Source organism: Hermetia illucens, chromosome 3 (assembly GCF_905115235.1).
Source record: "Hermetia illucens chromosome 3, iHerIll2.2.curated.20191125, whole genome shotgun sequence".
Classification (NCBI taxonomy): Eukaryota; Metazoa; Arthropoda; class Insecta; order Diptera; family Stratiomyidae; genus Hermetia; species Hermetia illucens.
In genome coordinates this window covers 9,613,686-9,635,997 of record NC_051851.1, presented here as the reverse complement: position 1 = coordinate 9,635,997, position 22,312 = coordinate 9,613,686, and the positions used below count along the sequence as shown (strand labels likewise).

Here is a 22,312-nt window from a genome sequence, read left to right as displayed (position 1 = left end):
GGGACACTTCAGTACTGCAGATGGACTTTCAGAATTCTGGGTAACTTCTCAGGTTTTCGGTGTAGCTCCACCCTCTAAGTCGTTTTCTGCTAGCTAAGAGGTCTTTCGGTCACCGCTTAATCCTTTAGACCATTTTCACCTTTCGTAATGCTGTAAACCAACAAATCTGCAACTATTTCATCAAACCTTGGCTATACCTTTCCACCGTCTCAAACCTTAAGCCATCAAAAGACCAAGTTAGGGTACAATTTCTTTATTACGGCACAATAAACTAAAATCCTAAATCTAAGGTTTCCACAACTTCAGCAACCCGTCCTCGCTGTACGTCGCCAGCAAATTCTGATGTGGATGATGCGCTAGTCCAATGACGTCCTTTTCGTGAACCTGAAACAGCCAAATTTTGTTAAGAGTGGCTTAGCCAAGAGGAAATCAAGCAACTTACGTTCAGTGTTCTCTCCAATTTGCCGGACGACACCGAGAAACAATAGAGCACCTGATCCTCGCCTGCGCAGTAGATGAATTCTCCGCGCGGCGATAATGTTGCGCAGATAAAGGCTCCTCCCTCTCTCTTACCTGATGAGAACGAGCGCACGATTTGGCCTTGCATGTTCATGATGACGACCGTGTTCGAGCGGTTACAAACAATGAAGTGCTCGGGATTCTTAGGAAGCAGGAGGACGGTGTTCACAGATAATTCGTTGCCGAGAGGTTTAAACGTTGATGCGCACTCAGTAGTTTTCAGCGACCAGATTTTCACAGTTCCGTCGGATGATGCGCTGCAAATGAATAACCGAATTATGTTCTAGCTCTGCGAAGTAAGATAGTCTACCTACCTCAAGAGGCTGTGCCCATCGGGGGTGAATGTCACCTCATTTACGAACGAATGATGGCCTTTGAATTCCTTCAGCATTTTCCCGGATTTCAGCCCATGCAAGCGAATCGTTTGATCGAACGACGCCGACAGCACCTGACTGTTATCCCGTGAAAACTGCAAGCAGGTGATCCCCTTCAAATGCGCCTTCTCGAACCGCCGCAAGCACTGTCCCGTCATCAGTCGCCAAACCTTTATTTGCCCATCCTGCGATCCCGACGCAATCATTTCCGAGTCTCGAGAGAACGTCAAAGCGAGGACAGCCTGTTCCATCATCATGAACTGGTCTTGCGCTTGGTACTTCAAATCCTTACGGATTTTTCCGGTCGTGAAGTTCCACACTTCGATGAAGCCGTCAATGCTTCCAGTGACTAGATATTGACCGTCTGGCGAGAACGCTGCACTCTCGACGTGCGATTTTTGACCGAATTTGATTTGGCGCGACATTTGCGTTGGATACATTTCCTCTTCTTGGTCACGGATGGCAGCTTTGCCGCGGAACAAATCGATGGTCGTGCCAGGCGGGAGGAGACCCTGATGTTGTTGCCATTTGAGGGCCTGTCCGAGAAGTGCAAGTAGACGGGAAGACGGTACTACGTGGACTTCACCACTAAGTTCTTGCGCGATAACGTTGCGGCGTTTCTCTTTGCTGCTGCCTTCCGGGTAGGCTTCGCGGGGGTCGAAATAGGCGCGCTGGAGCATGTTTTCTGTAATCAGAGAGAAATCCAAATGAACCTTCCTTAATTACAAGGATTTCAGCTACATTACCTAAGTGGATATATCGCTCGGGTTCCTGTTGCTTCAACATAATCATGGGATCCGTCTGGCGCAGCAGCGACCTCGCCGCTCCGAGTTCTCGCAGTTCAATCAGTTCCAGGACGATCTACAAAAGAAACTGCGGTCAATATTGTGTGTTGGGGGATGGATCTGCTGCTTCCATACCTGCTCGTACAGATTTATCAGCTTCTTGTCGGGCAGCTTGAGCGACTGGATGACTTTAAGGACCGTGTCCCAGTGGCCATTGTGGATGTCCGACACGAACCCATCCACGCTGTCGACAGTGTTGAGCGACACGCCCGTCTCCTCCTGCAAATCAATTGAAATTGTCGCCAGTCCAAATAGACATATTTTAAAGGACATTTTTACCTGTAATGTTTGCAGAGTCTTGTGAAGGTTAGACTCCTTGAGGTATTGCTGGATCAACCGAATCACACTGAAATGGGTCAAGGAAGGCTGAGTAATGTCGGCAAATAAACGCCTCCCAATACTTACTCAGCTGACTCGATTTCTATAGACATCTTGAAGTGTAGAAAACGTATCAGCAACTTATCAAAAATTAACGCAGAACAGCCGTATCCGCACGGAATCTAGCAAAAATCAGTTTGTTTACAACCCACCATGGACTTGTAAGTAATATGTCACTTTGACAGTATCACATCAATATGAATGAAGTTGGTTGCGTTAATCCCACGCTGAATTGGTTGGCGGAAGAATTGTTTATGGCGGAATATGTTCGATACTAACCGATTTTTATTTGAAAAAAGAAATTGTTTTATTTGATTGAAAAATGAAAAAAAAAGACATTTCAATCTAGATCAATAGTGTTCAAGTAAGCAGGATCTCCAAAGTAATAAATTATCTTCATCGGAGGAAAGAAAGAAAATGATAATAGAAAAGGAATCAGATCTGCAGGTGACCAAGTCCTTGAAAGCGAAGGGACGATGTGATGTGTATCCAGTCCGGGATACTGGACGGATAGCGTTGAAGAGCCGATGGAATTCCAAGCCGAAGTCATGCGGAGTAGGCTCGATGGAACTCTGCGCCACGATGAACTTGTCCGGTATGCGCAAGGATGTGCCGAACACCATCTCGGCCGATCATGCTTGCTTGTCCTCCTTAAAGGTGATGCGGAGACCCAGAAGGACAGCCGGGAGTCCGCGGAGCCAGGACATCTCTGGTGTACACTTCAGGGTAGCCTTGAGTGTTCCGTGCATCCGCTCGACCATACCGTTTGCCTGCGAACGGTATGACGTTATGTACACATGGTGTGCACCCTCAAGGCGACCGAGGTGAGACATCAACTCCACCTCGAATTGGCGGCCTTGATCCGCTGTGATCTCCAGTGGTGTACCAAAAATGGAAATCCAGTGGTCGAAGAGGGCTCTGGCCACCGTGGAAGCCTCAACGTCTCTTACAGAAACCGCTTAAGGCCAGCGTGTGTAGCGGTCGATGAACGTGAGACAGTTTTTGTAGCCGTCAGAAAGTGGCATCTTGACCATATATAGGTGGGTGTGGTCAAAGTGCTCGTCCAGAATACGTAAATTGTCCAGCTCGGCGCGATGAGCCTTCGAGAGCTGACACGGAACACATTGTGTAGCCCAGCGAAAGACGTCCTTACGGAAACTGGGCCAGAAGAATTTAAGCTCTACCCTCTTGGCGGTAGCGCGTCCGCTCGGGTGGGAGAGCTGTTGTGCCGTATCGAAGGCTGGGCGACGTAAAGAAGGTGGCAGGTACGGCTTGATGTTTTCATTGAGTTCCGCATAGTAGGCCTTGTGGCCGTCGAGATTTATACGGTGCAATTTGATGCGAGGACTGCCAAGGAGGTGAGCAAGCTCAATCTCCTTGGCTTGGGCTTCCCTGATGTTCTTCACAAATATCACTGTGGCCATAGAGGCAGTCTCAACTCGCGAGAAAGTGTTTGCGACCATATGGCTGGCGTATATTGCAGGCGCGCGTTGAATTGGCTAATAAAGTCCAGTTGCCTGCTCTGCCTGAGCAAAGCCTTGCACTGGTGCGAATTCCGCCCTTCCAGAATGCGGTGAAAGTTCTTGATGGCCATGTAGACTGCCAAGAGCTCGGGTTATACGTTGAGCTTTGTGCCCGATAATTTCCTCAAAAGTAAACCCAGGGGACCCAGATGTCCCTAGGACGCTGCTGATCGAGTACCGCACCGACAGTTGTGTTCGAGGCATCGGTCCTGGCACTGGGGGGCGTATAGAACGCAACCCCGATAATAATTGATCATCCTGAAGAAGGGCCTAAGCTGCGATGAATCGGTCACTTTTGGAAACTCGATGATAGCACGCGTCTTCGGTAATGGTGGTCGAAAGCCTTCGCTGTTGACAGAGGTTCCGGCGAAAAGGACCTCTGGGAGACCAACTTGGCACTTGCCCCAGTTAATCCGGAGCTTGGCTTGGCGTAGCGTTTCGAAAAGCTGACCCAGGTGACGTTCATGCTGGTCGTGACCGTAAGAAAAGACAAAGATGTCGTCCTGATTGGCCCGAACAAAAGGGACCTTTCTGAGGAAGTGGAGGACACTAGCGGCATGCCAAGAAACTCAAAAATGTTGAAGGGCGCAGTCAACGCGGTCTTGCAGATGTCGCCCGGGGCCATCGGGATCTGTGGAAGGCTTTCTCTAGGTCGATAACCGTGAAAACCGAACCAATGACGTCCTGCAGGAGGTCTTCGATGATGGGCAGTGGGTACCGATCTGGTCGAGTATGTGCGTTAAGTTGGCGGTAGTCGCCCTTGGCCCTTGGGTTCTAGGTGAAGGCTAGCCCATGGGCTTAACGATGGCCGCACTCAAAAAGGAGGTCGAACTCCTTCTTTGTGTCTTTAAGGCGTTCTCCACCGAGGCGGCATAGTCGCGAAAATGCCGATGGCCCCTAGTGACAATTTGGTGATGGATCGGCAGGTCAGCGATCGAAGTCAGCTCCCCAGATGGGATGGCGGCCTTAATGAACTTAGTGAGAATATCGGAATATGCGTCGCCGAGGTGGTCCTCGGGAAATAATGGTGTGGGTATGGTGCTGATGGTGTGCATGTTCCGAAGCGGGGCGATAGTATAGGCCGTGGAGAGACCGGTCATCCTATCCAGGAGACGTCCGTGGCGAAGGTCGATAAGAAGCCGGTGATAAGAAAGAGCATCAGCTCCCAAAAGGGCCGTCTGCGTGTCGGTGATGGCGAACGGCCAGTGGAAGGGCCGGCGTAGCCCGAGATCGAGGATAAGCTACTGGGTTCCAAAGGTCGAAACAGGTGTCCAATTGGCGGCTTGTAATTTCAGGCTTTGCTTCTGCAGGGGTTTAGCTGCGTACCGCGTCGGGACGAAGGAGATGGCGGAGCCTGAGTTTACTAGGAAGCGTATCTTCTTGCTGCGGTCGGAGACATAGAGCCGTTTCTTGAATGTTTCGCCGGCGAGGGTCACCACGTGCATCGTCGGCAACTCTAGTTTCTCTGGGAACAGGGAGAGTTTTGCGCAGACAAGGTTTGCTGCTGCGTATAGCCAGGGTGCCATGTTAGTTGTCGTACCAGCAATTCCCTGTCCTGGGGTCTGGTCCCGGAGTTTCTGAACGACTACGCTGATGATCGAGCCCTTGTGACTCAGAGTGTCCCCTGTGGTTGAAGCCGCAGACGTGATGTGTACGTGGCGCAGACACTCGGGCTGATCTGGTGCATCTCGGCATCAGCAACGGCTGCGAGTTCGTCCAGCGTTTCGTTCTTGATGAGGACCAGCATTCTGCGAGTTTGCTGCGGAAGAAGTTCCAGCCATTTGACCCTAATGATGTCGTCAGCTATGCGCATGCCCCCGAGGCAGCGCATATAGCGTAGTAACCGCGAGGGGCGTCGATCACCGAGTTCGACGCCACTGAGCAGCTTGTGTAGCTGAGCGTCCGGGGAATCTGTAATCCTGGAGATGATGGCTGATTTAAGCGTCGAGTACATTTCGGTCGGAGGCGGCGAGCGGATGATATCCGAGATTTCACTGATGGTGTCCATATCCAAGACCCATAGGGTCAGGTTGTCTTGTGAAGTATCGCTCGTGATGCGGTGGACATGGAACTGCGACTCAATTTGCAGAAAACATGCCCAAAAGCGCCAGAAGGGGGACAGCTTGCACTGGCTAATGCTACTAACCTTGTGATGGCTGACTGACGTGCGTTCGGGCAGGAGTGGCCTCTGGAGTTGGTGGGCGAGAAGGGAAGAATCTCGTTCTCCTTCGAGAAGGTCGCGTCTATGCTCGTAGTTTCGAAACCATAAGGCTGGACCTCCTCGTGATGGCTGACTAACGTGCGTTCGCGTAGGAGTTGGTGGGCGGGAAGAGAAGAATCTCGTTCTCCTTCGTGGAGGTCGCGTCTATGCTCGTGGCGCTGCTCGGCGTCTCGTTACGCTGCCAGACGGGTGTGCTCTTCCATCTCACGTTCGATCACCATTGTCGGTGTGCCCGTTTGGGATGGGAAAATGATGAACAGTCCGTCGACTATCCGCCTCGAGATCGATAAAGCGAGGTCACGGAGGTCGAACAAGCATCGTTTTACTGCCGGTGGAGTCCTGAAACACAGGACGCCATAACCCGCTTGTGCCACATGGCGACAAGAACGTTCGAAAAAGCGATGCGGTGGAACTGTCACGGGAAAGAAGGCCAAATGAGGAAAGCGTAGGATTAATCAAATGGAGGAATGGAAGTAGACTTCGAGCTCCGCGAAGGGCACGTTGAAAATGTTTGCGTCACGTGTATTATAAGACGTAGGATGCAGGTAATGTCGTTATAAGCTTAGCAGCCCATCAAACACGAGAAAGGTTTGAAAAATGTGCATGAATCCAGATAGGATCTACGCTGTTGTAGGACGTGGAGGTTCAGAAAGCGGAGACGGGAGAGGTAGTCCACACGAGGAAAGTTTTCCTTAAAGAAGAAGGAAGGAACAGTGAATTTACCTTGCACATTTTCAAGGGCAAGACAATCACAGTTACGTGACCAGATCACGGAGCTGTACTCGAGGGTATCCCTCACAAAGGAATTGAAGAGAGCTAAAGAGGGTTGGATGGAGTCAAAATCAGGGGAGGAGCGCAGTATAAAGGCTGACAATTTTGCTGCTCGATTAGTGATTTGGAGGCAATGAGTGTCGAAGCGGAGTGACTCCAACTCTGTTACGATGAGAGTCCAGCGTTATATCACCTTGACACCAACATAGTCAAGGCTGTCAACCAACCAAACTCCCCTAAAAAGTTTATCAGTCGTAAATACCGTCTGCGCGAGATAATATATGGAACCGGACAGTACGTGCTGGAACTAACCCGAATGTTAGCAGTTAGGCAATATGTGGGCCGGGGTTCTTGGTTCTCACAAATTATGTCCCTGTCAGGGCATAGAGATTGAATCACGTGCCTTGACCCAGTAATCAACAAAACAAAACCCGCCCGGGGTACACTACTCTATTAGAGACGTGAAATCTCGAGGCGGAGTGATAGCACCGAAATTTTCAATTCAAAAGGAATTAAAATGCCAAACGCCCTAATAAGGGGGGAGGACTAACTTACCAAATCCTAACACACAAGGAATGGGCGGGAAAGGACCAGCTGATATCCGTCTTGCTTTCTCCTTCGTGGGGGCCATATGCTATGGTATCCCTGCGGCGGCCCACCCCAACCTTATCGCTCGCCACCTGCAGCTTCCAAAATAGGGCGGGAAACCCGCCTTCATCCTTCTCAGTCTGCAGTTTTTCATTAAGAAAGAACTCCTGGCGCCCACCACATGTAGGTCGAAATAAGGCTTGGTAGTAGAGGTTTTATGCTCTATCGTGGGTTCCAATCCATGTTTCATTTTCATTCACCGGTATAAAATATTGTGTTATAGTGAAGTCCCGTATCGCGTTCTCGAGCGGGGAGAACATTTCTTCCAGCTCGAGATCGGTGGACACGAAAAGGCGGTCTCTCTGTTCAGGCTGAAGCCCGTGTGCGCCTCAAAGCAACGGCACGTTCGCTTCGCGGACTGATGGGGAACGCAGTTGCGGATTCAGTCGCTGAAACCCCTCGGTTTCATCTGGGGGCGGAGTGATGTGGCGCGGCAGGATTCGCGATCGTAGGTACTGTAGTTCCGTTGAGCGGGGTTCAACTGCTTAGAGAAGAAGCTCAATGGCTGCCAGACGTGATTCACCTTTTGGTGAAGAGCGGCACCTACTGCGGTGTCAGAGGCATCAACAAAAACGGCTAGGGGTGCATCTTGCAGAGGAAATGCCAAGAGTGTAGCATCAGCCAGTTGCTGTCGGGATTTATCGAACGCGCTGACAGCCTCTTCAGACCACATGATCTCTCGTGTGTCCTTAGTTTTGGGGCCAGGCATGTACGCGTTCAAAACAGACGGTGTTGGGCGGCCTTGGGCCGGAAATGACGATAGAAGTTTAGCATGTCCAAGAACCTCTGCAAATCCTTTATAGTTTTCAGACGCGGGAAGTTGTAATCGCTTGCACCCTTGTCTGAGTCGGGCTGTATTCCTTCAGGGGAAATGGAGTGGCCGAGGAATCTCAGCTGCGTTTGAAGGAACTTGCATTTTTCAACGTTTAGGACTAACCCGGCCTAGGGAGACGTTGAAAAATGCACTCGAGATGGGCTAAGTGCTCAGACTCAGAAGAAGAAGCGATCAAAACAGCATCCAAATATACGAAACAGAAGTCAAGGTTTCGCAGGACCGAGTGTATGAACCTTTGAAAGGTTTGCGCCGCATTGCACAATCCGGAAGTCATCCGGGTGAACTTGAAGAGTCCAAAGGGTGTGCATATTGCCGTCTTTGGAATGTCTTCTGGAGCTTGGTTAAGTCCAAGGTCGAAAAGATGCGGCAATTCGCGAGGTGATGCGTAAAGTCGTGGATGAATGGAATTGGATATCGGTCAGGAACAGTCTGTGCATTTAGTCTTCTCATCATCATCAACGGCGCAACAACCGGTATCCGGTCTAGGCCTGCCTTAATAAGGAACTCCAGACATCCCGGTTTTGCGCCGAGGTCCACCAATTCGATATCCCTAAAAGCTGTCTGGCGTCCTGGCCCACGCCATCGCTCCATCTTAGGCAGGGTCTGCCTCGTCTTCTTTTCCTACCATAGATATTGCCCTTATAGACTTTCCGGGTGGGATCATCTTCATCCATACGGATTAAGTGACCCGCCCACCGTAACCTATTGAGCCGGATTTTATCCACAACCGGACGGTTATGGTATCGCTCATAGATTTCGTCATTGTGTAGGCTACGGAATCGTCCATCCTCATGTAGGGGGCCAAAAATTCTTCGGAGGATTCTTCTCTCGAAGTCTCCTTCTCTTTAGTCTTCTGTAATCCCCAAATGGGCGCCATTCGCCGTTTGGCTTAGGGACTATATGCAGTGGAGAAGACGAACAGCTGTTTGAGGGCCTGCAGATACTCTGTTGAATGAGTTATTCAAATTCTTTCTGCGCAATAGCCAGTTTCTGGAATGGTAGAGGACGCACCTTCGAGAAGATCGGGGAACCAGTAGTGATAATGTGGTGCTGCACATTGTGCTTCACTGGTTTGGAGAGACTACACTCGGTAGTAATCTGGCTGAACTTTTGGAGAAGTGCCCGAACACGAGAGTCGGTTATGTCTTCTAAAAGAACGGAAAGATTATTGTGAGATACCATTTGTCCCGACGAATTAAGGTTGGTCGTGGAATCCATAAGAGACTTTTTTTTCAAGTCCACCAGCAATCCACAGTGACGCAAGAAGTCTGCACCTAGTATGGGGAAGCTGACATCCACTAGGATGAAACGCCACGAAAATGTCTTACGCAAGCCAAGACTCACGCCCGCTTGCCTATACCTCGTGCATTTTGTCGCCCGCAGCTGCCAGTGCCTCCAAGGAACTTGAGACGCACGCGAGGACCACCTGGGTGCCCTCCGGGAGCCGACGCAGCCAAAGCGATTTCATCAATTCGTCGTCGACCTTACTCCCACCCAATTACTTCATTTCGCGCAGCAATTGACTGGGAGTTCGATCTCCCAACGTTAGGCTTGCCAGCAAGCGATCTAGTTTTGCCAACTCACTTACTGATAGGCGCCTGATCAATTCGGTCTTCAGCAGCGAGTACGAAGCCGATTCCACTACGTCGGACACTAGCAGGATGGACTCCTCCTCCAAGCCGACCACCGCGTGATTGAAGCGGGTCGCGTCCGCTGTGATCCCGGACATCTGGAACTGTGCTTCCAAATGCACGAACCACAGTTCTGGGTTCCGTCGCCAAAACGGAGGGACGCGTACGGCGAGGGCGGTCACTTGGGCTTTGGCATAAAATTGCCCCGTAATGTCTTTCAGAGGTATTGCCTCAGGCCACCGCGTAAACCTATCGATGATTGTGAGGCAATACTTGTAACCGTGTGAATCTCGCAAAGGCCCTACTATGTCGACGGTGGATACCTCACTTTGGCGTCCCTGTAGTGGTCATCACTGACCAGGGAATGCAATTTCAGTCCACCCTTTTCTCGGAGTTAGGCAAACTCCTGGGATTTAAACGCCAGCGGACAACTGTATAGCACCCGCAATCCAATGGGATGCTAGAACGTTGGCACCGGGCACTGAAAGCCGCCATTATGGCACGCGACGATCCGTCCTGGACCCAAGTCTTGCCTTTCGTACTACTCGGCCTACGTACAACCCGCCGAGAGGAATTTGCTGCCAGCCTCGCGGAGTTGGTACACGGGGAGAACCCGAGACCCGGGTCTCACAGAGTCGGGGTTGGTGCGTCTACTGAGAGACAATCTCTCTTTCGAATGCCGCGAATCCTGCCGCGCCACAATAGCCTTGCGACACGCTGTCCTGGTTGGGAGGTCCATAGCGAAGTTCGCCTTGCTGGTGGCGTAGTCCACGCGAAATGCCCAGGGTTCGGCGACTATGTCCGTAGGGCTTTGCTGTCCAACATCCGGACTCACGTATTTAGCGTGGAGGTCTAGGGGAGGAGTACATTGAGAGCATCTGTCAGACAGGACTGTTGTTAGTTAAGTAACATGGTGTCCGGATGGCTCAGCGATTTTAGAACGAAGCTGTCGCAGCGGAAGGTAACGGCCCAAATCTCACTGGTGACAGAGGGCTTTGTGTTGTAGCTGGATCACGAGCAAGCGCAATGCTGACGACGTTGCCTTCAAGCGTGCTGTTACGGTCTTGATATGATGATTGATATGAATAACAAAATCTTTGATTACGTTATAAAAAAATTTTCTAAACTTTATCTCTTAACTTTATAAAGTTGACAAAATGTTTTGGATAAATACGAAATAAATAAAATGCACTTTTAGTTATTGTAAAAAAAAAATAGCATTACAATATGAACTATGGCGTTTCCTGTGGCAATGCAACCTGCAGCACCGGTTCCACTTTATTGAAGTAAGCGTTTTGCATAGCATTACGCGCGGAAATCCGACAATTCGGATCGTACAGCATCATACTCTGCAATTAATTCGATATAAAAAAAAACTGCGCCTTGTGTCCAATGGCTGGCTTACCTTGAGTAGATCAAATGACTCATGCTTTATCAAAGCGTCGGGCAGATTCGGCGACTCCCACTTCGGAAAGTTTGATTTATAATCGGGAAGATAAGAGACACCGGGCCAAATATTTTCATCTGGCGTTCCAAGAGTGCGGAAAATTCGATATAATTGATCTATCTCACTATCACCGGGAAACAGGGGTCGTCTCATAATCTGGAAGGGATGGAATTGTTTACCAGTTTTTCAGTAATTTTAAGGAGGTCAGTTTTCGGCCTACCATTTCTGCAAAAATACATCCTAAACTCCAAATATCTACGCCAGTTGCATAGAATTTCGTGCCTAAAAGGATTTCCGGTGCTCGGTACCAGAGCGTGACAACTTCATGCGTATACACTCGCATGGGGAAATTGAAAGAGCGGGCTAGACCAAAATCGGCCAACTGTGAATAAAATATTAAAGGGTGAACTATGGACTTAGTCAAGTTGAAACTGAATGAACGCCAGGACTATCACTCACCTTTATATGCCCGCGACTATCAACCAGGAGATTTTGGGGCTTCAAATCGCGATGGAGAATCCGATTCATATGACAAAATGCTATTGAGTCGAGCATTTGATACATGTACGACTGCAAATTGGAGTCAAAACAAAACGTTACGAAACATCCCCTAATGATTTGTCTTAGACTTGTAGAAATTCGTTACCTTTATTAGTTGTGGTGTGAACTGATCTTTGCACTTGTCCAGCATTTTCTTCAAGTCCATATTCAGGTACTCGAATACCATGTACAGACTTGCGTCAGCGATGACTACGTCAAACAGTTGGACGATGTTCTTGTGTTTAAGACCCTTGAGCAGGGAAATCTCCCTTATGGCGGTGGATGGAACACCCTCCGATTCACTAGAAAGTGTTGGGATAAGATTAGTAATGTTTGGAATGCAATGGGATCTATAGTTCAGGGTTTTGGGCTCAAGATCTAATACCTTTTGTTATTGTTTCCTGAGTAACAGACCTGATAAAATGGAAGGTTACATTATTGATTGCTTTTGCTATAAATCAATGTATTCTTCTACACGTCATCAAAAAATGAACATATGAACAGCCAACCCTTAAGGAAGAAACAGAGGTATTTGATGGAGACGTACGGGGTGAGGAGCTCATGATCGTAGGCGCTGTAGTTACGCCGAGCTGGTTTGAGTTGTTTAGAAAAGAAGCTCAACGGTTACCAGGTTTGGTTCACCCCTTAGTAAAGAGCGATTTCTACCGCTGTATCTGAGGCATTGATGAACACAGCTAAGGATGCGTCTGGCCGAGGAAATGCCAGCAGTCTTGCATCTACAAGCTGTTGTTTGACCGCTTCAAACATCTGGACGGTCTCAACAGACCACGGAACCTCGCGAGTCTTTGGTTTTGGGCCCAGACAAATAAGCGTTAAGGGTCGCTTGGTGATGAGGGACCTTGGGCAAGAAACGATGATAGAAGTTTAACATGCCCAAGAATCGTCGCAGTTCCTTCACCGTGCTTGGTAGCGGAAAGTTCTTAATAGCTTCAACCTTGTCTGGGTCAGGCTGGACTCCATCAGGGGTAATCATGTGGCCGAGAAATTTCACCTGCTTCTGTCGGCACCTACATTTTTCAATGGCATCAAGGAGACGTTGAAAAGTGCACTCGAGATGGTCCAAGTGCTCAGATTCGGAAGAAGACAACAAAACAGGGTGGATGAATCGCTGGAATGTCTTTGTGGCGTTGCACAAGCCGAAAGTCTTCCTGGTGAACTTAAAGAGTCCGAAAACGGCTACCTGCACACCACATACAGCGGCTATCTGCACCCACACTTTGACTAAAGAGAGAATACTGATCCTACGTCCTGGCGAGCTGATTATAGTAAAACAGTTAAGTCCCGAGGCTAAATTCGACTTTAGTCATCGAGATAGATTCCTTTCATAGCGATACAATCATTTCAGGATTTTTCTAAACTTTCGATGTCTTTCTTATCAAATGTTGTGTCTTTAGTCTGAAAATAGGCCTCAGTTGACTATAACCCCGCCATCGGGGCCGAATCTCTTGCCTTCCCGGAGCTTCATTTTAAGATCTGCGAACAAATCTTTTGAACTTCATTTTAAGTTGAAAAGCAAAATTTCATGAATGTTCCAAAATACAGAGATGATGACTTTGACTGTTGTGTCTTCGGCCCTTTGATCGTCTCCATTCGGCTGACGCTCTTTTTGACTTCGGAGTATAATGATGAATCCAGCTGCAAAAAGCGTTCTGAATCATCAATTCGTCGTTGTATTTGCTTCACTGTGTGCCTACACGGTACCCATTTGGGGCATTTTTTCTTATCCAAATTATCATGCACAATTTTGAACACAGTGCCCTTTGATATCTTCAGGATCTATGCCTCTATGCTCTCAAACCCCACTCTACGATCGGACATAACGCTTTTTAGGACTTTTTGAAAGTTTTCCGGCGCAGCCACCTCAATTGGGCGATCTGGATGACCTACGTCTTCGGTAGATGTTCGACAACGTTGCTTTCGACGGCACTTTTCTGGGCAACGGCTTTTTAACTATTTTTCAGCACAGTACCATGCAGTGCTATAGTTGCGAAAAGAGGCACAGTGGAAACTCCCGAAACTAACCCAATTGTTTTGAATATAAACCGAGTGGAAGGGTTGTCGACTACTCGACTACGACTTATCAAGAAATGTGCGGTAGTTGTGAAGCGGATGCGATCTGTGACGTTCCTCCAGAGGAACATCAGCAAAGAGGTAAAAAACGGGCTGATGGAGCTGGAGGACCTCCTGGACAGAATTTCATATTGTAGGCGGACATGGAGAATAAGAGAAAATCCGTAGGAAGTTGAAACAACCGTGCCTCCCAATGAGAACACTACGAGTGGCAAACAGATCACAGACAGCCGATTGCAGAGCGAACTGAAGAAAAAACGAAAGGTGGAAGGGGCATCTGAAGGACACTTCACTCAGGTATTCTCCAGGGCTCAAAAGAGGAAGGCGAAGAGGGACAAGACACGCAGTGTCATCAGAAAACCTGTGCTTAAAATTAAGGCGGATACAAAGGACGGAGCACCATAAGAAAAGGTGGCGAGACGAAGGAGGACTAGACCATCAGCTCTGCTTATTAAGTCGACAGAAGACAAGACTTTTGCGGAAGTCCTCAATGAAATCTATTACAACGAAGGGTGGTGGAGTCCTAGTCGAATTAGGCCCGAGGACAACAAATAAAGTTACAATCTGTGAAGCAGTCAAGGGTCTTCTGGGAGAGAAAGCTTTGATTTCCGGCCTGGAACCAATGTGCTCTCTGGAAATTCGAGACCTTGACTATCTCACAGAAAATAACGAGGTAGAAGAGGCCATCAAACGTGAATGTCCGGATTGGTATCACCTCTGCGAACTCCCGAAGTCAAAAACTCACTGTGGTGGAAGTTGTTCGAGGAAGCTTCTAAACAGCAGGAAAATCAGAATTGGTTGGGTAGTGTGTAGGATACCAATCCGGGCCACCTCAACCAAATGTTACAGATGTTTGGACTATGGGCACACATCTGCAAACTGTCGGGGACCTGACAGATGGGCAACATGCCGTAAATGCGGTGAGTCAGGCTATAAAGCGAATACTTGCAATGAAAAGGGAAGCTGCGTCCTATGCAGGGACCGTAGCGCGATGAGAACCTTGTGCATACTGCGGGCTCGGGGCAGTGTTCAGTCTTCAGGGCAGAACTGGAAAAAAAACAGGACGCGGTCAACATGATTCGCATCTTACAAACCAATATGCACCGGAGTGCAACCGCTCGCGAGTTCGCTGCGGAGGCCAAAGCTGATTTAGTGCCCATCAGTGAGCAGTACCGAAACCAGAACCCAGTTCCATGGCACCCTGACATATCAGGTACCGCTGCCATATGGGTTTGGAATAGCATCCTCCTTAGGGCTCTTATCTAAGGCCGAGGCGACGGCTTTGTCTGGGTTCGGTGTCCAAAGATAACGTTTTTCAATGTCTATCTTACGCCGAATGAGACGCAGGCTTGATGCTTTGCTTAGGCACGGATGGGCGGATCTGGTCAGGGTTAACTTCAATGCCAAAGCACTTGAATGTGGTAGGCATCACTTAGACTCCAGAGGAAAACGAATTCTCGAAATAGCGGCGAAAACAGGACTGGTAGTTCTAAACACCGGATCCACCCCAACGATCCGGCGCCCAGGTTGCGAGAGAAGCATTCCAGACGTAACGACACATTGCCTTCAAAGTGGTGGACACAAATTCTCGGTGTGCGCCACCCCGGCCTTATTTCTGAGCATGGAACGTTGCGAAAGTCAACACCGGGAGGTTTGTCGAAACTCTTGGAACGAGTGGGGCCGCATTGAAGGGTACCCCTGGGTTGGTGGCGCTGCAGTTGAGACTGTCGTAAATTCAGTTATGAACCTGATAACGACGGCCTGCAGAACCCTCATGCCCAGGAGGGCATCGATTCGTGACCAACCTTCTATGCACTGGTGGACTGTTGAAATTGCAGAGCTTCGGAAGGAGTGTCACAGGCTCCGCCGTTTAATACAACACTTAAGCGACCGAGAGGAGGCATGTATCATAATGTCCGTCATACAGATCAGCCAAAAGGAGACTCTGCCGCGCAATAAACAGGAGCAAAGCTCGATGCTGGCAGGATCTGGTCGACGAGTTGAATGGGGTATTCATGCAGAGGTATACAAATTGGTATTCCCCCATCACGCTTGCCTGAAAGAGGTCATTTTTCCTGCTCGTTGAAGGGTGGCGAGGCTTACGCTGATCAGCAAAGGGAAAGATCACCCCGAGTTTCCGTCTTCATACTGCCCGCTTTGTATGCTTGACACAGCTGGAAAAGTACTGGAAAAGCTTAGAAGTAGATTCGCTGAAGCGATGCCGGAGAGTTATCTCAACGGCAGTTCGGGTTTAGAGAAGGCAGATTCACAGTTGATGCAAGTCGTGGATGACGTTCGACGAGCGGAGGCACATAGCCAGCCGAACTCGTTAGGTGGTGCTTGACGTCAGCAACGCCTTTAATTCCGTAAAATGGAAAGGCATTCTAGGCACACTAGACAACACTTTCCACGTGCTGAACTATTTCTTACGGATATTGAGTGACTATCTGAGGAACCGCTCCTCTATGAAACGCTAAAGGGTCAGAGGAGGATGGAGGTCACGTCGAGGTAGCACAGGGATTCATCCTAGAGCGGAGTTTCTGGAACGCTATCTATGACAGTCTACTTAAACTCGACATGCCAGAAGAGTCGCGTCTGGTCGGTTATGTAGATGATGTCGCGGTGCTTGCTGCTGAACACACTATTGAACAGGCGTAAAACAGACTCGGCATATTGAAGCGGATGCACTGGAAAAACCCGAAGTCGTCGTCCTGACTAAAAAGAGAATTCCGATCCTGGGTCCCATATCGTTCGGCGAGTCGATAATCGAGTCAAAACCAGGGGTAAAGCACCTCGGGCTGACTCTTGACTCAAAGATGAGCTTTTTTAAGCAAATCAAAGCAGCAACTGGAGTTCCGGCGTTAAGTAGGCTAATGGAAAATATTGGAGGTCCTACATTTAGCAGACGACGTCTCCTGATGAGCTCAACGCAATCTGTCATGTTTTACGGTGCAGAGGTATGGGCGGGCGCTCTTGGCAAGGAAGTATATCGTAAGCGTCTCGTGCAAGTGCAGAGACGGGGAGCTTTGCGAGCGGCGTCTGCGTACCGCACGGTCTCTGAACCGGTCGTGATGGCGATTGCGGGAGTGATTCCGGTTGTCCTTCTTGTTAAGGAACTGCAAGCCATATACAACCGCAAGGGCAAAGAGCCAAGGGAGGTGGTCGCTCGTGAAAAACGGCAACGCACCCTAGACGAGTGGCAACTCTCTTGACAAATTGAAACTAGAAGCAGATGGGCTGCGCGGTTCATTGGCAACTTAGATGCGTGGCTGAATCGGAAGCATGGTGACACTATTTCCTTACCCAGTTCTTAAGTGGGAATGGAGGTTTTCAGTCTTACCTCCACAAGATTGGGAAGACACGATCTCCGGATTGTGAGTTTTGCAATGGAGTTGTGGACGACCCCTATCACATTTTTTTTCTTGTGGAAGGTGGGGTGGGAGTCGTCAGCAGTTCTATTTAATCACAGGGGATCTCTCTCCAGACAACATTGTCGAAGAGATGCTGAGGAGTGCTGGCAGGTAGAGCCGTGTTGCTCATTATGTTCGGGTTTTTCTCGTTGTAAAGAAGATAGAGCTCGACCGGTGGAGGAGCTAGATGCCAGGGTGTTCCCCGAACTGACAGTTCTCTTCTTCCTCTCTCCTCTCGTTGGTGAAAGTGATTTGCTGATATGAAGTCTCTGCAAGGCGGGAGAGTTCGGAGACTAGCCCGAAGTTATGTGGCAAACGGTTCCAGGCTAGCGATGGGGAGGTGTTTAGTTGGTAGTCCGACGAAGTGCCGTCGCGGGAGTCCAACACTCTGCGCGCGAACGTATTTACCTACCTTCGGCAGGAGACGTCTTCTCATGACTACAACGCAATCCATCTGATGTATGGCACTGAGTTTTGGGCTGATGCTCTTGGCAACGGGGGATATGGTAAGCGCCTTGTGCTGATGGAGAGACGTAGAGCTTTGCGGGTAGCATCTGCCTACCGTAGTCTCTCACAAACGGCTGACTCAAAGGAGTTGGTATTTCAATTTCATTCAAACGAGTCAAGAGCCAGATAGATTGCACGGTTCATGGGCAACCGCCTAGGTAGATCCGAAAGCATGGTCAGATTATTTCATTGTCCAGCTTTTAAACGGGCAAGTGGGCTTTCAGTACAAGAATGGGAAGGCGCGATTTTGTGCTTTTTGCAATGGATTGGCGGACGATGTTGACCACGTCTTTTTTCTTTTGAAAGTTGTGATAGGATTCATCGGAATGCAGATACAGGGGAGCTCTTTTTGGACAATATTATTAGAGAGATGCTGTGGAGCCGTATTGCATATGAAATTCGGTGCCCTAAAGCTGAAGAATAGGAGGGCTAGCCCGAGATTATGTGTTGGTAGTCGGATGGCATTCCGTTGCTGGAGGCCAGCATTCAGTGCGTAGACATATTCACCTACTCTACCCAAGGGAAAAAAAACAGAATATGGTCACATATGGAAAACTGGGAAATAAACGAATCTCTAAGTTCGGAGGTTCTAATTTCAGAGCAACAAATGTGTCCGGATAGCTCAGTGGTTAGAGCCCAAGGCTGCCGTACGGAAGGTCGCGATTCAAATGTCACTGGGGACAGTGGCATTTGTATCGTGATTTGACGTCGGATACCAGTCGACTCAGCTGTGAATGTGTACCTGAGTCAAATCAGCGTAATAATCTCGGGCGAGCGCAATGCTGACCACATTGCCTCCTACAGTGTACTGTAATTTTGTGGTGTATCGTTACGGTCTTGAATGAAGTGCTCTAACACACTTCAAGGCCCTGATCCAATATGGATTTTTGGGCCAACGATTATTATTATTATTGAGCGGAAACATGGGGAGACCAACTAGTGCATTATTCAGTCTCTCACGGCTACAGGCACCGGTTTGGGTTGGATGATACCGGATGAACCAGGGCACGTGATGCTCCACTGATCAAGGTTCGCAATGGAGAGGTGGAATTTCAACCAAACGTTGGGCAGGAGCGTGAGCATCGAGAACTTAGTTGTGGAGATCCTGAGGTCAAAGGAGAATTGGCTTACGGTTTCCTCCGGCAGGAGTTGCTGAAGGAAGAAATCGAAACGGAGAAGGATGAGTGCTTAAAGGCAAACCCATCTCGCTGGGTTGGGGCTGGAAATACCGGGGGTGATATTAGGTTGGGGGAAAAGTAAGGTCGTAGTTTGTCAATAGATGACGACACTTTCACATATCTTGTGTTGTACTTATCGCATCGGGTCATACTATACAGCGATTTGAAGACGACAATCTGGCCTATAGGTGTCTCCTTGACAGTTTTATGATCGTACGTTTCAGTCTTAAGTTACAGCGCCTCAAAAATGGAGTCCACCAAGCAAGAAATTCGTCATATTTTACATTTTTATTACCTGAGAGGTAAAAATGCAACGAAAACGGCCAAAAAAATTTGTGAAGTTTATAGGTCCGATACTGCAACGATTGACACAACACAGCGTTGGTTCGATCGATTTCGTTCTGGTGTAGTGGATGTCGAAGATACACCCCGTACTGGTAGGAGGTCAATCGTCGCAGAAACCGATAAAATCGTCGAAATCATCCAACTAGACGGGCATGTGAGCATTCGCTCGATTGGCCAGGAACTGGGTATAGACCATAAAACCGTTTGGAACCATTTGCAGAAGATTGGATTCCAAAAAAAAACTGGATGTTTGGGTACCACACGAGTTGACACAAAAAAATCTCTTGGACTGAACCAACGCCTGCGATGCACTGCTGAAACGGAACGAATTCGACCCATTTTTGAAGCGGATGGTAATTGGTGATGAAAAGTGGATCACGTACGAAAATCTGAAGCGAAAAAGATCGTGGTCGAAGCGCGGCGAGCCGGCCCAAACCATCACCAAGCCCGGACTGACGGCCAGGAAGGTTTTGCTGTGTGTTTGGTGGGATTGGAAGGGAGTCATCCACTATGAGCTGCTCAACTATGGCCAGACCCTCAATACGGTCCTCTACTATGAGCAACTCGACCGTTTGGAGCAGGCGATAGATCAGAAGCGGCCAGGGTTCGTCAATAGGAATGGTGTTCTGTTCCAACAGGATAACGCTCGGCCTCGCACATCTTTGATGACCCGCTAGAAGCTACGGGAGCTCGGATGGGATGTCCTATTGCACCCACCGTATAGTCCGGACCTGGCACCAAGTGATTATCATCTCTTTCGGTCCATGCAAAACGCTCTTGGTGCTACTAAGTTATGTATGGATTGTTGTCCTTAATCAGTTTGGTACTAGCAAACCGAGACGGGAAGTATCCCAACCTATGTTTCACATGCTTCAGAAACGCCCTTGGTCGATGTACTGGACGCTAATCTGGATAGGGAAAGTTGTTTGGGGGCATGACAACCCGAATTTGGAGTGGCCGAAGGATGAGCTGATGTTTACCCCTAAGGGGATCGCTGATATGATGATAAGGAGTCAGAAGAAACTACTTTCCTGCCAGTTTAGAATGCCCTGCGTCCAATGCTGTTGGCAAAACGGTAGACTTGAGTAATTTGGTCCTGTTGGGATTGTGGATATACAAGGCAGGAACCAGTTCAAAACGGTATCAGCACAAAGAGCTACCATTCGAGTTGATGACTCCAACTTCTTCGTAAATATGAAGGACTTCGTGGGATACTTGCTCTAGATTGAGCCGATATTTTCTGGCGGTTCAGTTTTGTCCACTGCAATGACCGATGCGAAGATCCTTGAAGATCGAATTCGGCTTATTCGCAGGAAATTTGATGTTCCATAAGACTGGCTTGGGGAATTTTAAATTAATTCGGAATCCTTTTTGAAAACTAATGGCAAAAAACTCCTATTAAGGGATTCCATCGATGAATTTGTTTTTTTCATAATTTTTCCAAAGTTTAAATTCCGGCTCACAATTGACCGTTGTCCAATCCCGGTTCGCACGCTATAACGGTTCACTAGTTCATACTTCACCGAAAACATTCACATCATCCAAAACCATGCAAAATTCCAAATTTCCGCTCCCACATCCTTGACAGAAGCGCTTGCCACACAACAAAGCCGAATCATGTGGTGCTACGATTTCCAGGACAACGCATCACACACAGGATCCAGCCTTGCTGTCTGGCCCAAGGCCCTCCGCGGGCTGTCCATGGAGTCCGTTATTTGTATCGCTGCCTCCACCAGGACGCACCACACAAAATCGACACAATCCCCCGAGAACGACATGACATTCTTCAAGGACATCCCAATGTCCTTTTCGCCAGAATTCCCGTGAAAAACCCACGCATTTTCCACCCGGAACGCTCCCACTTGCAAATTCGCAACCAAGCCGCCCTGTTTCCCGTTTCTATGGCGCTAATCAAGTTAATGAGGAGCAAATCGAATTACCTCTCGAGACGTATTTTCTTGAGGGCGACATCCTGGCCCGTTTTCGTGTCCTTCGCTCGGTAAACAATTCCGTAGGTGCCCTCGCCAATTTTTTCGACTTTTCGGAAGTTTCCCACGTCGCACATCGTCCGTGTCGCGTATTTGTAAACATTCGGAGAAGCGACTCGACTATCGCGATCCGGGTTAATTGAACTCACTCAATTGCCGATTAAAAAATTCGCGTTTTTCATGGGATTTTCGTTTGCTTGACCCAAGGCTTCTAACCTTTTGACAGAAAACAGAATTTTGGAAAGCGCCAAAATATCGATTGAATGCCGTTGAATGCATTTCAGCATGCTGTTGACAGCGACACGGTGCGGTGTTCAGCGGATGAAGAGTTGACGAAGAAGATGTGTCTCTGATGGTTTGTGTATTGAGTATCGTGTACACTTATTGGGGAAAATATGGTTTGAATAGAATATTGGTAGGCGAAGAGGGTTAAAAAGGTGGTCATCAAGAGACTACTTCTGATACGGAGCAAAAACCATATAAGAAATTTGAAATTGGCAAAATATCTGTAAAGAACTATGGCGCGTTTCTTAATTATAGAATCACCTCAGATTGTGCTCGTTTAACCTTTCCCGAGTTTTCACAATCTCGACAGATGCGGGATTTTATTTAATACTAGCACTAAGTGCCAAGCATTTAGGCTTGGACAATCCTACCTACCTAAAAGCTAAAGAGGCGCTGGTAATGGTGGTAGGTCGAGAACTCCCCGCAACATCGAGCACGTATGCAGAATGGTGTACTTCTGGATGGTTTGAACCAGACTGTGTGAGAGTCGCAGGACATCAAGGGAAGCCGTGAGGGATTTAGGCACAATACCTGTAGCCGACAATATTATGAGAACTATAACCACTCGCGCGAGACGCCAAATTTCTTTGATCTCCCGAGCCAGTGGCTCATAGTTCGCCTTCTTCTCCACGTATTTCCGTTCAATGTTGCTATTATGGAGAATCGCAACATCGATAATATACGCGGAAAGATGCGTCTTGTCATCTTGTTGTGTGGAATGTGGCGATCAGTTAGAACATGCCGCTCCCAATACATGCTGTAAGCAGAACTGTCAA

General features: G+C 48.5%; 2 protein-coding genes across 3 annotated transcripts; both read right to left on the bottom strand.

Moving 5' to 3' along the window:
* Window positions 1-237: 237 nt before the first annotated feature.
* LOC119652690 (WD40 repeat-containing protein SMU1) lies at window positions 238-2,295 on the bottom strand. Its single transcript, XM_038056967.1, has 7 exons — window positions 2,144-2,295; window positions 2,018-2,084; window positions 1,814-1,957; window positions 1,640-1,754; window positions 834-1,578; window positions 443-776; window positions 238-384 (listed from the first exon to the last, which is right to left on the bottom strand). The coding sequence occupies exons 1-7, from the start codon at window positions 2,167-2,169 to the stop codon at window positions 286-288; spliced, it is 1,530 nt and encodes a 509-aa protein (XP_037912895.1). The 5' UTR covers window positions 2,170-2,295; the 3' UTR covers window positions 238-285.
* An 8,551-nt stretch (window positions 2,296-10,846) lies between these two features.
* Window positions 10,847-21,505, bottom strand: LOC119653001 (cyclin-dependent kinase 2). Of its 2 annotated transcripts, XM_038057429.1 has the most exons (7): window positions 21,204-21,362; window positions 12,118-12,146; window positions 11,839-12,034; window positions 11,652-11,762; window positions 11,413-11,574; window positions 11,151-11,348; window positions 10,847-11,094 (listed from the first exon to the last, which is right to left on the bottom strand). In XM_038057429.1, the coding sequence occupies exons 3-7, from the start codon at window positions 11,917-11,919 to the stop codon at window positions 10,978-10,980; spliced, it is 669 nt and encodes a 222-aa protein (XP_037913357.1). In that variant the 5' UTR covers window positions 11,920-12,034; window positions 12,118-12,146; window positions 21,204-21,362; the 3' UTR covers window positions 10,847-10,977. The 2 variants fall into 2 exon arrangements, with proteins under 2 accessions (XP_037913357.1, XP_037913355.1); XM_038057427.1 differs by lacking the exon at window positions 12,118-12,146 and having other exon boundaries at window positions 21,204-21,505.
* Window positions 21,506-22,312: the final 807 nt, after the last annotated feature.